We start from the raw sequence: 16,023 nt of genomic DNA on the forward strand, positions 1-16,023 counted from the left end.
TGAAATAGTCCAGAGTGTGAAAACTGATTCAGACTTTTCCCCCTTCTGTTTTTATGTTATTTTTTGATTAAGGTTGTTGTATTATTATTTATGCCTTATGGACTACATACTTGAGTTTTTCCTTTTCTTCTGAACAATTTTCTTTACAATTGAAACATATTTTTCCATATATTATATTATTATTTTTATTACTATTATTATTATTATTATTAATCTTAACAATAATAATAATAATAATAATAATATTAATAATAAGCAGGATTTATATAGCGCCAACATATTATACAGCACTGTACATTAAATAGGATATGATATGACATTATCACAGGCCGCATACACACGTGCAATAATTGTCGTTGGAGGGGATCTTTCACGATTCTTTCCAACAACAAATGACTGCACGATGCATGAACGAGAACTGTACATACAGCACCATTCTGCACTATGGAGAGAGGAGTGGGAGAATGACGGAGCGGCACCCCACTGCGATCTTTCCCCTTGACTTCTATTACAATCGTTTGTCGTCCATCGTCTGTGGATCCGCCAGGACAATTGTTCAGAAGATGCATGACAAGCCAGCCCTGAGCTAATTATCGGAAGAGAACCATTGCACGTGTGTACCTAGCCATACAGACTATTCCAAGCTAGGCAAAATTTGTCTTGGATTCACCACCTTTTGCTGCCTACCTCAAAGAGAAAGCTTCTAGTAACCAATCATTAACATATCTACCCCCTTATTATAAAAATTAGTATCCCCGCAGCCAGATATTTGTTGGCTGTAGTTATGGAAGAGGGTAGAAGATTAGAGAGTGAAAACCAAACCATTTAGGTAGTGAGCAAAAAAAAAAAAATGAAAGTGTGAGAGAAATTGAAAATGTTACAGGTAGTGTTTTATTGTACTTGTAGTTTTTGTGTACTGTATTGTATAGTGTTAATGTATTACTTATTGTAGTGTTAGTAGTGTAGTGGGTCTGCACCTGTGTTATTGGTTTATTGTTTTCATGTTTATTCTTCTGTGAACAACAAAAATTTTTCATGGTTTGTTTGTGTTAGTCTAGTTTTGTTGTGCATTTGTGTTGTGTTAGTCCACATGTCCCATGTCTTATGCATGTAGTTCTTTTTTAATTGTTTAGTGTATTGGGCTTTGTTTTGTTTTTTTTTAAATCACAAGACTTTTTTTGCCCAAGGTTTTCCATGACCCTATTGGTAAATGCTCCCATAAATTTTGTATTAAAAGTTTTTTTTAAAATAAAATAATAATAAAATAAAATAAAAGTTTAACAGCACTCCCCGCTTTCTAGACAGTGTGACCAGAAAGCAACATGAGAACCACGTGGAGGGCTCTTCCCACAGTCAATGTGGTCAATCCAGGGTCAGACAAGGTAGGCAAAGACAGTGATGTCTCTTGGGAGCCACCTATCTCGTCACAAAATTACAAATATTAAGGTGGGCCCAGATTAGAAGTAGTCCTAGCCACATTTCAATACTAACATTTTCCAGCATAAATTATTCGATGAAGCAAGGCCTGCCAACCTTTTGTATTCAAAATTATCCAGCAAAAATCTGATTCTATTCAATCCTTGAACTGAATGATGGGGGCCTTTTTCTAGATATGGAGCTTTGCCAAACCTTTTTTTTTTGATTGCTTGCAAAACGGATGATGATCTCCTGTTTTTCTTCTACTGGATGATGCAGTACATATAGAGATTGTTATTTCTAATCCTCCTTCAAAGAAAATACCTTCTTCTTTGTTCCTCTACTGGATGATGAGGTACCTTGCTCTAAGTAAAGGGCCCTGTTGTGGCTTCATCAACAAAGGTCTCCTGTGAAAGTGTAATTATCCTGTGTTCATTTATTGGATGATGCATGCCTCCGTCTGCATATGTGGTCCAGCCAATCCTTTGTTTACAAAACTATTGTACAATAAGACTGATTCTGCTGTGTTCTTTTACTGGATGCCTTACTTGAAAGTATGGTCTTACTTGAAATATTTGGCACTAAACAATTCTGCAAAACTGGATACATTTTTCTTTGAGTGCATAAATCTGGGCTTTTGTCTAATTTTGCGGCACTGCCAGGCATTTGCAAAAATTTGCTATAAAATATAATTATCCGGTCATTCTGTCAGACCCCAGGGTTCTAATACCGGGTAGAATAATAATTCTTCTAAAAATAAAATTGATTATATTGAAATCAACTGGATAATGGATAATGAGGCCCTGCTAATGCTTGTTCTACAAAATCTTCCTGTACAATTTGATGAATTTTCCTGTGCTTCTACTAGATGAAACTGAGCCTCACTCTAAATATGTAGCCTTCCCAATGTCTGTTCTGCAAAAAAGAAGTAATAATATATATTCATGACTTTATGAGGTACACCTTGCTTTAATAGTAGGATTGATCCATGTTTTCTTGCAGTTGACACTAAAAAATGACTCTAGTACCCAAACTTTACAGCAGAAATCGAGACTCATCAGACAAGAGAACATTTTCTAGTGAGTCTGTGTGAATTGTAGCCTCGGCTACCAAACGGTAACTGACAGATATGGCACCAAGTGTGGTCTTCTGTGCTGTAGCTCATCTGCTTCAAAGTTCATCCACACTGGGTATTCTTCTCTGACCTCTGGCATCAACAAGGCATTTTCACCCAGTGAATTGCCACTCACTTGATATTTTCCCTTTTTCAGATTGTTATCTGGTAAACCTAGGGCTAGCTGTGAATTAAAGTCCCAGTGTTTTTAAAATACCCAGGCCAGCCCATCTGGCACCAAAAACCATGCCCCGTTCAAAGTCACTTCAATCAAATTTCTTTTTGCTACCATGTAATAGGATAACTGGATATTTCTCTTACATGCAGGTGTACCTAATAAAGTAGCCGGTGATTTATATGTGGTATATGTTATTGTGTTTTTGGTGTAAAAATATTTTTTTCCTTCTACATTCATATTTCAATATATATATATATATAAAGCTTCCAGTAGAGCATTTATATTATGGCAACCTACTTCTGGCCTTCTGAAGAAAACAGAACTCTTCTGTTTATCTCTAGAGATGGTGGAGCCATTCTTATTCAGGCATCAGCCTCCTGTTCATGGAATGAGATAGTAGCTCATGAAAGTTCTGGTGCTTGGGCATTCTTCGCTGTATTTACAAATGTCTGGTATAGATTAGCCCCCACTGCAGCCTTTCACCTTGTGACTTGATACGAAGGTGAAATGTAAAGATTAGTGAGGTAGAAGAGACTGAGGTAACACTTCCAATACTTGCACAATGCTTTCAGCAGACTGAAACATTATAAAAAGTTTTATTTAACTTGTTGCTGTATATTGAATTATGTCACAGATTTATTTATACAGACTTGTAAAGTTAGCTAAAGTTTCTGTTTAATGGGCGGGTTTCATAAAAGTTATATTCACTCTGGAGACAGAAAAACCATCAGAGTTCCTCAGACTTTGAGCTTCTGAATTCTGAATTAAGGACGTGTTAATTTTTTAAATTTACACTTATCCATTAATACCAAAAAGTGGACATGTTTTAGACATCATTCATCCAGACATTTATCCTATAATTTTTTGTTTGTGCTGCAACACTGTAACCTTGAAATAAAATTTTCTGCAAATTACTTTGTATTCTAAAGTTGTTTGAAAATAATACAGCACTGGAAAGGAGCTTTACTCCACATATCCTCCACAAACAAACAGCTTTGATAACACAGCACCTCATTTGTCAGCTAATTTAAAATTCACAAGTTTTTATTTTAAAAAAGATAAACACAAAAAAAAAACAGATGAAAAAAACTGTTAAAGCTGCAATTTGCACTAAGAAAACTAATATTTAATTATGCAGTTTACCAGTAATTACAAATCTTGTTGTATTGTTCCCATGGCGTTGTGTGGTTTTTAATTAAATATGGTAATCTCTGTATACATATAACACTCACACAAATGGATTTAGCTTGTTATTATTCGGAAACAAACTAATTCCTGATGAATCCAACTGATTATTTTTTTGAAAACATGATCTGCATTTAAAGGTGTAGAATATATTTACTCAATGCCCCTATGAGGTAGTCAGGACTGATCTCTAAGGTAAGAGGAAGGAGTCACATGCTTTTTCATACCCAGACATACTTGGAGACTGAAAGAAGTGAGCAAAGTCACCCAATCTTTGAGTAACTAGTAAAAAGGTCACTGAGATTCCTTATTTTTTTGGCTGTGCATGCAGTTATGCAGACCACATACAAACTGTAACCATTAATAAATATCCAATAGCAATGTCTGAATTCTTGTCTCCTCTTCAGTGTCCTGACCAGCAACCCTAATACAGAAATGAAGGCTCTTCCTAGGGTTCCTCCATACATCTGTACTCTAACACCCCATTTACTTAATACTTAATTATACTTAATATTCCCAATTTCCTTTTTGCTCTGGAGAAACTTATTTCTTGGAACAGCATTATGGAATATTCTTTGTGGTAGCAGTGGAAGGTTTGGAAGATTGTTGGTAGCAGAGATTAGCATTGCAAACTGCAGAATATTTGAAGAGTGTTACAAAGTTTGCATAAATATTTAGCTGGCAGACAGTAACTATTATCATTTAAAACCAGAAATGGATGTCCTGTAGGGTACAGTTTTTAGGTGAACTCTTTTCAGTACTCTAGCAAGTAGAAAGTTCTTTGTTCTTAGTTCTTCTTGTTTTTTTATTTTTTTTTTTTTATTTTGTTTTATTTTCATGCCAGGTAGTTGGCACATGGTTTGGTATGATAAGGGGTATTGGAAATAAACTAATAATCCGTAAAGGGCCAATACACTTGGGTACAAGTGTGTATTACAAAGGACAGAGTTAATAAAAACTGGCACCAAGAAACTGTCAGAAAGCCTAGTTCTACAGCTTATTTAAAATGTGCAAGGCTGTGTTTCAAAAAGATAAACACAATATAAATACATAAAAAATGTTAAATCTGCCATGTGCAAATTTAATTATGCAATTTAGCAGTGATTGCAATACTTCTTGTATTGTTCCCATGGTGTTACTTTGAACAATTGTTCTGTTTCTAATGAAATATGTTAATCTCTGTATACATATAACAACCACCGAAACATATTTAGTTTGGTATTATTTGGAAACAGATTGCTTCCTGATAAATCCATCTGATTATTTAATTGAAAACATGATCTGCCTTTTAAGGTGTAGAATTTATATGTTCAGTATACATCTGTGCAAGGGCTGGCAGATCAGAAGAGAAGGCTACTGAAGGCTGCTAAATCTTTTATTAAAGTAAATCCTTTATGGCTCTGCAGGAAAAACTAACAGTATCACTTAATGAGGAACTAAACTGAAAACAGCCCCCAAAAAATACTTTTCTGATATTATAAAGGACAGGATTAATACAAACAGGCATCAAGGTACTGTCACTCATAATAAAGGAATAACCATATCCAATTATGGGTAGCCACTAACCATGAAAAAGTTAATCTTTTTTGACAGTCTGTCATCAAAGGGTTAATCATATCTTGCCTCTAATAATGAAAGAACAGGAAGTTGGGAGTAGCAAAAAAGTTTCTCAAATCATGCTAGAAAAAAACCTGCTAGTCATATTGGGGTTAATTCTATCTTTCCATTAGTAATGAAAACATTATTCATTCACTTACATCAGGGAGCCTTTGCTTTGTGTTACTTTGCATCATATAAACAACAGCCAGAATGAGGGAGAATGTAAAAAGTACAATTTATGGAGAATTTAGGAAGAGGGCAGAACGATACACAGATGTGCAAGTGAAAGATATAGGAGATACTTGGCTTACACATTCTACACATTCACATGGCTTAGTATTCAGTGTTTAAACAACACCAGATTATTGATAACAAATGACCAATGTAATAAAATGTGTACGCCTCTAATCAGTGACCAGTGCCTAAAAAGCTGGTGCAGTAACATGTACAATATAAATAGTTATACACTACATATTCCTGACACCTGCACTCTGGTCCATTCTACATAGCACATTACGCACTCCGAAACAAAGTTTATTGTCTCAATAGCTGCTGTTTGCAAAAGTAACAGACTATTATATTAGAATTATGTAAGGTAGGCTCAGACGGGAAGTGTCAGCTGATCATGTTCTGCATGTGGAAAAGTATCTATAATTGAACAAAATAATTTTTGAAAATGATTGTGTTGATGTATATATGTGTCACTCGTGACACAGTAAATAAAGCATACTTTATGGGTATAATGACTGTGGCATATGTGTGCTTCATATGTGTGCCACCATGCTTCACTGTCTTCACAGTGTACTATGGCTTGAATTCGGTGTTCGGGGGGTAGTCTGGCAAACTATCTGCGGCCCCTAAACCCAAAAAGAACATTCTCACTTTCATCAGTGCCTAAGAGTGTAGTGCTCTACAAGTTAATTTGTTATTAACCATAATACCATTTCTTCTATTCTCCACTGCTGGGAAGCAAAGTACAGGTGACCTCCAAAAGTGGGCAATCATTTGTTTGGTGGCGCTAAATATAAAGCCAATAAGTTTGTGTTCCTGCCTTAGGAGAGTGGCAATTGGTTTATTCAATAGGGCCTATACAGGGTCAGATTGGCTATGCGAGTTGGAGTAAGGTACCACTGGAGAAGGCACTTTTCAGTGTCTCTGTTAGGAAGTGCCCAGACATTCCAAAAATGTTGGATCCAAAATGTACGTTCAGGTTTTATATAATCTTGCCCCTGTAGGCTCATTATCAGCTCAATTTGACCATACCCACTATTCAATACTGTGCACCACTGACTTCTCAAGATGCCCACAGCTTCTCCAGTCTTACACAATCCTGACAACAACTTTGGTGTTGGACAGCTCCGATAACCCCCTAAACTTTGCACAGTACGCAATTCTGTGCTTTGAGAAAACTCCTGTTAAAGCAAGGCTCTTTAAAAATAAGCCACATTAAAAACGTTCAGTATTCTTTTTCATGGAAATGTGGAAAGTGAGGCCACTACATTAAACTTACACACTAAGGGCCATTCATTTGCTGAGCTTATCAATCAAGGTCCCAGCCGATCATATCCACCCCAATCAGCCACATGACCGACAGGTCAGCATATCCTGGTTTCTACTCCACACTCAGTTCTTCTAATTGTATGATCATCTGATCTGCACCACCTGACGATCAATGTATAATTATATAATGCATTATGTTGAAGGGGAGCAGAGAGCTGAAGCCCTGGGACACTTCTCTTTCCAAAACCAAACAGCATAAAAAGGCATTGCAGAGTTACAGAGGATGGTTGGATAAATCTGCAGAACATATCTTCATTTTATTGGTCACAGTTCACTGAGTCAAGCAGTGGAGCCTGACCATGAATGTGAAATCTAAGCAGAGCTGGCTGTCAGCAATAACCAGTTTGCTGGTCTTCCCTGGAGGTGTCAAATCTGTCTGTTATCAATGCCGCTCATACACTATATGTAATGTAGTACTCATACACACAATCTAATTATCAATCTCTTTTAGCTTTATTCAAACCATATAAGGACACACCTAAATCAATTCAAGTTATAATCAACTAGGCAATATGACTAGACAATATGGCACTTTACTATATGATTGTTGGTAGATGTGAGAGAGATTGTACCGATCACGCCATGCAACGCACCGATCACACCATGCAATGAGCTAAACACCATACAATGCACCGATCACGCCATGCAACGCACCGATCACACCATGCAATGAGCTAAACACCATGCAATGCACCGATCACACCATGCGATGCACCGATCACACCATGCGATGCACCGATCACACCATGCGATGTACCGATCACCCAATGTGATGTACCGATCACACCATGCGATGTATCGATCATGCCATGTGCTGTACCGATCACACCATGCAATGCACTGATTACACCATGCAATGCGCTTAGCACACTATGCGATGCACTGATCACACCATGCAATGTACCAAGCACACCATGCGACCCACCGATCACACCATGCGATGCACTGATCACACCATGCAATGCATCGAGCACACCATGCAATGCACTAATCACACCATGCGATGCACTAATCACCCCATGCGATGTACCAAGCACACCATGTGATGTACCGATCACATGATGCGATGTGCTGAGCACTCCGGCCCTGATTTATTAAAACTCTTCAAGGCTGGAGAGGATACACTTTCATCAGTGAAGCTGGGTGATCCAGAAAACCTGGAATGGTTCTCTTAAAAGGCATTTGGTATTTGTTAGCAAATGTTTTCAATCCTAGACCAGATCCACTTCAGGTTTGCTGGATCACCCAGCTTCACTGATGAAAGTGTATCCTCTCCAGCCTTGGAGAGCTTTAATAAATCAGACCCACCATGCAATGCTCACTATCACCTCCACAACATCAGAAGCGCTTCATATAAAGTATGATGAGCAGTCTATCATAAATAAAACGATTCCAATATAAAAGGAGCACAAACACATATCACTGCCCTGAATTACTATAATTCCTGTGATGACAGTTATTAAAGGAATGATTGCTGAAGTGTGATTGCAGCACCGTGTGCCTCCTGTCCCCCCTGCACTCCTATAGTGTCCCTGTCACTAGCACACCACGTGGAGGGCAGGCTGTTGGCATTACTCCATACACGCAGCCACTGGCCAATAGCCAGCTACGAAGCCACGCCCCCTGCACAGGTACTGGCTGCTTGGCGTGCCCCTGTCTTGTCATGCTCTGCCTGGCCACGCCCATTCCTTTAATTCCTGACTAGTATGTAGTATTTCTTTAGCAGGATGATGAAATTGATTGGGGGATGACACGAGGGGGCGTGTCCACACTGTACACATGTTTTGCAGAAGGGATTCTAGTATGTGTTTCTGTATAAATAGGAGAGCTGGCATAGCTGAAGGATGCTACACACAAAGTTTCCATCTGCTCCTTGCCCAGCAATCTCCAGGGCACAATGGCACAGACACTTAAACTGGTTAACAGGTCCTCTTCTGTATTTAGGAATCTCACAGAGGCATGGGCTGAGTCCTTGCTGAGAAGACCAGAAAAAGTCATTAAGAGGCACAAATCCCTGGCAGATGTGCCTGGACCCTCTGCCATCAGCTTTCTGACAGATATATTCTGCAGAGGTGGGCTGTCTAGGCTGCATGAGCTACAGGTAAGGGATGGATGATCCAATATTTATACTAAATGATGAAAAATGCTTATTACTAATCTTACAGTCCTAGTTGTGATTGCTTTCTGCACCATAATACAAATTTATATTGTATAGAATGGTATATGTGTCTGCATTCCTGCAGGACTAGTATTATAATCAGTAATAATAATATAATAAATAATAATTCCATATCTATAGGATATATTATATATTGATTTATAATAATAATTTCACATGGATAGGATTGCTGAGAAACATTTCATCTACATAGCATGTGAATTTTATTAGGGATCTCATCTAGCAATTTTTAATTTATTGTTGTAGTTAATAAAAACTAATTATTGTTAATGTTAACTGTGCTTGCTGAAAACCATGTACTTATAAAATACTTGTTTCCCCAAATTAATAGAAGGAGGGTGATCTGTTCTTTTTTCCTATAATGGGAATTTTCTCCCTATGTGATGTCATGAGGTTGGGATTTGCATACTTAAATAGAAAGTCAGATTTGCAGCTGGCACTGAATCCTGTATGGAAGGATAGGCAGAGAATGGATTTGCTGTTGGTGGCTGGAGGCTAAGGCTAGACTTGGCTTACTATATGACATATGAATGCTGATTCATCTTATTTCCTTTCTTACTAATTTCCTTTCACATAACATGGGGTGCCTCATATCTGGAACAGTCATTACCTCTTTTCTGACCACAACATGTGGTAATGTCATTCAGCACCACATTAGGTGGACAAGGGTCAGCCTTTAATCATCTTGGGTCAGTGGTGCAAATATTGAACATTACAAGGCATTGATTCTCTTAACTTCACTTCTCAAAGTTTACATGTTAACTTAATAACATTTATTTTATCTGTATCTTTAGCTGCAAGGTAAAGCCAAATATGGGCCAGTGTGGAAGGCAAGTTTTGGTCCGATCCTTACTGTTCATGTGGCAGATCCAGCACTGATTGAACAGGTCTTACGGCAGGAAGGGAAGCATCCCATTCGTTCTGATCTCTCCTCCTGGAAAGACTACAGGGAGTACAGAGGACACTCATATGGTCTTCTGACTGCGTAAGTATTCTACAAAAACTTCTATATAAATAAAGGGCTCTTAAGCTGATGATTACAAACTGAAAAAAACTAAAGGCATTCCTAAAACAATCATTCAGAATCTATGCTTTATTTTTGTTGTTTGGATTAGGTTAGTTTAGAAATTAGTTTGGAAAACCTAAAAACTAAAAGCTACTTTATCATACACATTTTCACCTTGATATACCTTAGCTCTATTGGTTTACTTTATAATATAAAACACATACCTTTCTATCTAATAGTACCACTGCTTCCTACAAACTACTACCTGGGAGTCATTACAAGAATGATATATTACCTTTACCTGCTAGGGAATGATAATATGTAATTATTCATTAAAAGCTGAATTTCAGATAAACATAACTTTTTGCATTTGTAAAGTCTTTTGCCTCCCAATGTGTTTGTATTGTTTTCCTGCCAGGAGAAGAATGGGCAGCAGCACATTTATCAGATCATCTCTTTATTCTGTTCACCTGTCTGCATGTTCAGCTCTGTATAAACCAATAGAGCCTGAAGTTCTGCTCCTCCCATCATAGTCTAAGCACTGCTGCATAGGGGGTTGTAGGTGGCTGCTATTAGAACAGATTCAAGTACTTTAGCCAGCTATGTGAAAAAATCAATTTATTCATATCCAGTGAAGAGAATTCTTCTTCTATGGGTTTGTGCACTGTGCACATTAGCACTGCTTGTTGTTTTATCAAATAAAACACACTTTAAGTAGAACACACACCTGTATGATTCTATATGGAAATGTATTATATAATAGTTAATAATCTCTGGTCATATGATATTTGCAGAGAGGGAGAGGAATGGCAGCAGTTCCGCAGTATTCTCGGAAAGCACATGCTGAAACCAAAAGAGGTGGAAGCATACAACGATGTTCTTAGCGATGTGGTTGGGGACCTAATAAAGAAGTTAAATCACCAACGGAATCAAAATCCAAACAAGGTTGTTAAAGACATTTCCAGCGAGTTCTACAGATTTGGCTTAGAAGGTAAGATTTATTAGTTCATTTTCTGTACATGACAAAAAATCACTGTAAAATGATTTATTCATCTACAAAAGAACCCTTGGACATGTAGCAATTCAAAAATGATCAAAGTAACATATGTTTATCAAACCTGTCTGTGTGAAGATTATTGTAACATTTTATTAATAAATTTGCTCAATGCTCCCAAGTACTGCAGTGTCCAGATTGTTGTCACAGTGTTCCAAAAAGTTCATTTAGACTTCCCAACTATTGCACTGTCCAGGTACAGGGCTGTGTTGTGAGGTCTGACTCCATGCAGCTATTGTACAGTCGACAGACTGCTCTTTTCAACAGTGTTACAGATTTATAAAAAAGGTCCCAAGCCTCCAATTTCCCACTACTGATTACATGTCACATACATATGTCAAGTTAAGTATATTTTTTCCAACTGTAATGTGTCTCAAAATGTTCTAACTTTGCCTAACACATTCAGTTTGCGCATGTTCTGAAAATGTTTCTTTTTAACATTTTCCAAGGTATTTCCTCTGTCCTGTTTGAGTCAAGAATTGGATGCCTGGAAACAACTATCCCTGAAGAAACTGAGAAATTCATTAAATCAATCAATACCATGTTTGTAATGACCCTTCTAACCATGGCCATGCCAAAATGTTTGCATAAGATTTTCAAAAAGCCCTGGCAAAAATTCTGCGAGTCCTGGGACTACATGTTTGCTTTTGGTAAGTTTTATTTCTTACTTTTGGGACAAGATTCAAAAATTCCCACCTTTCACAAAACAGTTAGTAGAAGACAAGGGGTTTGCTGAAAATAGTCATGAAACTGTAGAATAAGTAACTTAGAGCCATTTTTTATATTCTTTTTAAGAATGATGGAAGGTGAACATATTAATAGCATTTTGCCTCAGTTTTTGCTGTTGTCATCATATGGCTTCTGGAAAAATGGGGTTGATGCTTATGTAATGGTTAAATTTATATATAATATTATTTACATTGGCTTGTTTTGTATTTTGAAGAATCCTTAACTTTTTTTCCTATGTTTTAATAGTAAGTTGCATCTTATATTTCAAACATAGCTATACAGTTATTCTTTTTTTGTGATTGATAGTTAGGCTGATGTAAGCTGTATGTTGTCTTTCCTATCCTCAAAGACCTAATAATTTCTTCTTGTAGATGGTATGAAAGACAAAAGAAAGTTTACATCAGCCAGGTTGAGCTTTCATGATACCGCATCCAGGGTCTTTTACCTATGACAGGCAAACATGAAAGAACAGAAGTTCCTGCTGTGTATACATTGATAACACCAATTATAGTATATATTTAACTTTTAGGCATTGATTTTTTTCTTGTTTGCTTAGAATGACCTAGAGTGGCACAATAATTTATACAATCGGTAGTAATAGTATGAATGCCGGTAACATATAATTCATGAGTTTTATTAAACATAATCAACCCCATGTTTACAATGGGGGTCACCAAATAGGTTGGTGCATGTAAAAAACAAGAGTCGGCTGTGTTAGTGGCAGACTGCATCAAATATGTAATTTTTTAAAAATCAACTTTAAATGTGTCTCTATCATCAAATTAAGAACTCTTAGCATAGCAATTCCCTAGACATATAATATTCATTTGCTGGAGATTGTTTAAATGTTAGCAAATATAGAAAGCTGATAGACTATCTATCCCACCAACATTTGCTAAAAGGTAAAATATCAGGTTTTTAATACTTCATCATTTTAATACAATCACATTTTATGCCTATACTTTAAATGGAAAATATTTTTTACCTACTTGTTTTTTTCTTGGCAATAACAATCTATTGATATTCATTATAGATCCTTACTCATTTTGAAGTTCGACCTGAGTGCCCAGGAAGCGTGGTGAAACCTATGACCAGGACACTTCTAGTACCGGAGAAGGAAATAAACATTCAGTTTCTGGAACGATAATTTAGGCTGCTATTGCATTTGCCATTTGAAGTAGACTATCCTAAAACCCTAAGTGGTGCATAGATGTCTTGTGTCAAGGCCTGGAAAAAGTTTTTATTATATAGAGTGAAATGTTAAAGAAGTACAATGCTACACATCTCAGGTTGTGTACCTGATACAGGTATACATAGCACAGCACAACTGTGAATCTATTTTATTCTTACAAAGGGAACAGAAATAGAAAAGGATTGAAGCACATTCTTAATAACATTTTATAAAGGATAGGAAAGTTTCCTTTTTTATCCTTTTTTCCATTTTTCATTTTCGGTCATTTACTACTGTGACGCTTGGCATAATGGGATACAGTTGCTAAATTCAATTTATAAAACATTTTGAAATGTCTGCTATGCCCAATACAATAGTCTTCTGTTATCAGTGGATAACTATAGACATTTTGACCATCTTTTTATGGGACAGTAGATACTTGGCTACAAGTGGAGTTAAGATTGAATTTACCTGTATCCAGACAAAAATGAAGACAGCCAAGACATTTACGACAATGTCGGTAAAATCATTAAATCTTTATTACCTCTAGTAATATTAATTGGTGCTGTATATTATATTTTATATAAATATTTTATATATGTATTTAAAATGTATTTATTTGTATGCTGTTGTCTTGTATTTGTATATATCTATATTAAGATTATTTTATGATATTGTAAATTCATAAAGGCGTTTTGTATATAGAACACACTCTTCAATATATGTTTTCTTGTTTCTTTTTTATATTTTGTATATATTTATTATATATTATATGGCCTAATATATGTTTTTATATGAAGAATAATGTCTTCTTGTTGTTCTGCAAATAAGCATTCAAAAATGTGGAAACATTATGTCATTAAATAAACATGAAAGCAAACACTAAATGAACCATCATGCTTTATTTTTATGAAACATGAAAATGGAATTTTACTGTGAAGGTATTTCACTGGAAATATCAAATTAATAGAAAATATAAGGGTATCTATACCCAAAAGATTTGTTTTAGATTTGAATAGAGTGAAAAGATTTTTCACTCTAAAAGATTTGAAAAGTTAAAGCACCTGTCAGGTTTTACTGAAGTCTGAGGCTTCATTGGAAAGATTCCTTTACATTCTTCTAAACGGATTGTCTCACCAGGACAGAAATTGGGGAAAGCTGTTGCAAGAACAATAACTAAAGGAGAAATTTAGCTAATGGAGCACCAGAGAACAATATCCAAAATTAAAAGAAAAAGTTACAGAGAAAAAAAATGACACCATTTTTAGGTTACATGAGGTCAGTCCAAATCCAAAACTTTCAACTCCTTACAGCAACATGACTCATACTGTTCAATAAGTGTGTGCACATCTTTTAAAACATTAGCCAAAAGATCAAAATTGTGCCCGCCAAAAACTGCTAAGCTGTACTAAACCAAAAATCCAAGCATAATTTTTTATTCTCTGTATGTCTAAATAGAATGAATAGTTAATGGAATAATATGGAAAGCTGTCATAATCATGGGGAATTTCTATTTTTTCCAATTCAAGAAACAGCTTGTTACCTGAATGTGCTAAATAGACCAAAGGCAGATATGCTAAGAGGTCTCTTAATAAAAATTGAAATGAGAAGTGGAATTGGAATCAAAAGTTTTATTTCCCACCTGCACTTGAAAGTTGTTTGATGGATGATTATCTACATAGTTATATATTTACTTTTCTTTTCTGATAGTCCTGATGGCTGATTCTGAGCCATAGTTATCTCAGGAAAGCTATAGAGAGCACAATTTTGTTTCAAGCAAAGTCTTCAGAAAATGATGATTGTTAACCTGAACACAACACTATTTGGAGTGCTTATGTGTACTTCATTTTGTATTTTTTTTCTTTGCTTCCTCATCTTGGAGATCCAACAGGATGTAACATAGAATGTCTCCGAAGTGACAGGTGTATGCCTTTTAGACAGTTGTCACCAGCACAGGTGTCCCCATTGGAAGATTAACCCCCGAGAAATGGAAGATTATCCCTTTTTTTATGGCAACAAAAATGGTTTGGATTTTCCATCACTTTCTGTCCTTCTGGTAATGATCTCTAGTACAAATTGTTCCTAATGTTCTTATTAGGAAAACAGGCAGCAAAAAAAACTTGAAAAAGGTTGTAACTTATCCTTACTTTATCCAAAACTAGAAAGAAGTGTGGATGGTGTATATATGGTTAAACTGTGAAATGTTTCCCTGCATGATGTGCACAAAGCAGTGCCTATAAAATGCATAAGCCTGTTGCTATTCCCTGGCTGGTTGGTTGGCTGGGGGGATTGGGATAAGGGTTGTATATACATATGGATAAGCCTACATCATTATTGTCACCTAATCAGGATGCAATAACGTGTATTGCACAAATATATGCACACCTATATGTGGATATGATATGGTATCCATAAAGTAGAAAAACACATAAAATACATTCAGTTATCACCAATAAAATATACTAGCATCTCACAGCACAGTATTAGTGCATGTGTCCAATATTATTCTTATTATCATTATTATTAAAGAATAAAAGTATTTGTTCCCTATCACAAAGTCATTTTTACAACATAAGGCCAGAGCTTTGTGTATTTAGCTGACGGAAACACTGTGCACTTTAGTCGTCCAATCGAGTAGTAGGAAGATGATTTTTTTAGTCATATCTAGAACAAGATATTTATATCCATTATACCGGGTATTTAAAGTGAACACGTGTTTACCTTATTTATTATGACTCTTTTATCATTTGCTTTAAAGGTAAACAACCTTTTGTTACTTGTTTTGTGCATTATTTGTTATATTAATATATTTATTAAGCCTTTAATAATAAT

The 16,023-nt window shown here is 36.0% G+C and overlaps 1 protein-coding gene across 1 annotated transcript in view; it reads left to right on the forward strand.

Annotated features, from left to right (window-relative positions):
- Nucleotides 1-8,892: 8,892 nt before the first annotated feature.
- Nucleotides 8,893-16,023, forward strand: part of CYP27B1 (cytochrome P450 family 27 subfamily B member 1) — a gene marked incomplete in the record, with an annotated part of 21,891 nt that continues 14,760 nt past the window's right edge. Inside the window, 4 exon segments of the mRNA XM_072407151.1 lie at nt 8,893-9,153; nt 10,026-10,216; nt 11,032-11,228; nt 11,741-11,939. Of these exon segments, the coding sequence (XP_072263252.1) occupies nt 8,950-9,153; nt 10,026-10,216; nt 11,032-11,228; nt 11,741-11,939 (791 nt within the window).

This window comes from Pyxicephalus adspersus, chromosome 1 (assembly GCF_032062135.1).
Source record: "Pyxicephalus adspersus chromosome 1, UCB_Pads_2.0, whole genome shotgun sequence".
Lineage (NCBI taxonomy): Eukaryota > Metazoa > Chordata > Amphibia > Anura > Pyxicephalidae > Pyxicephalus > Pyxicephalus adspersus.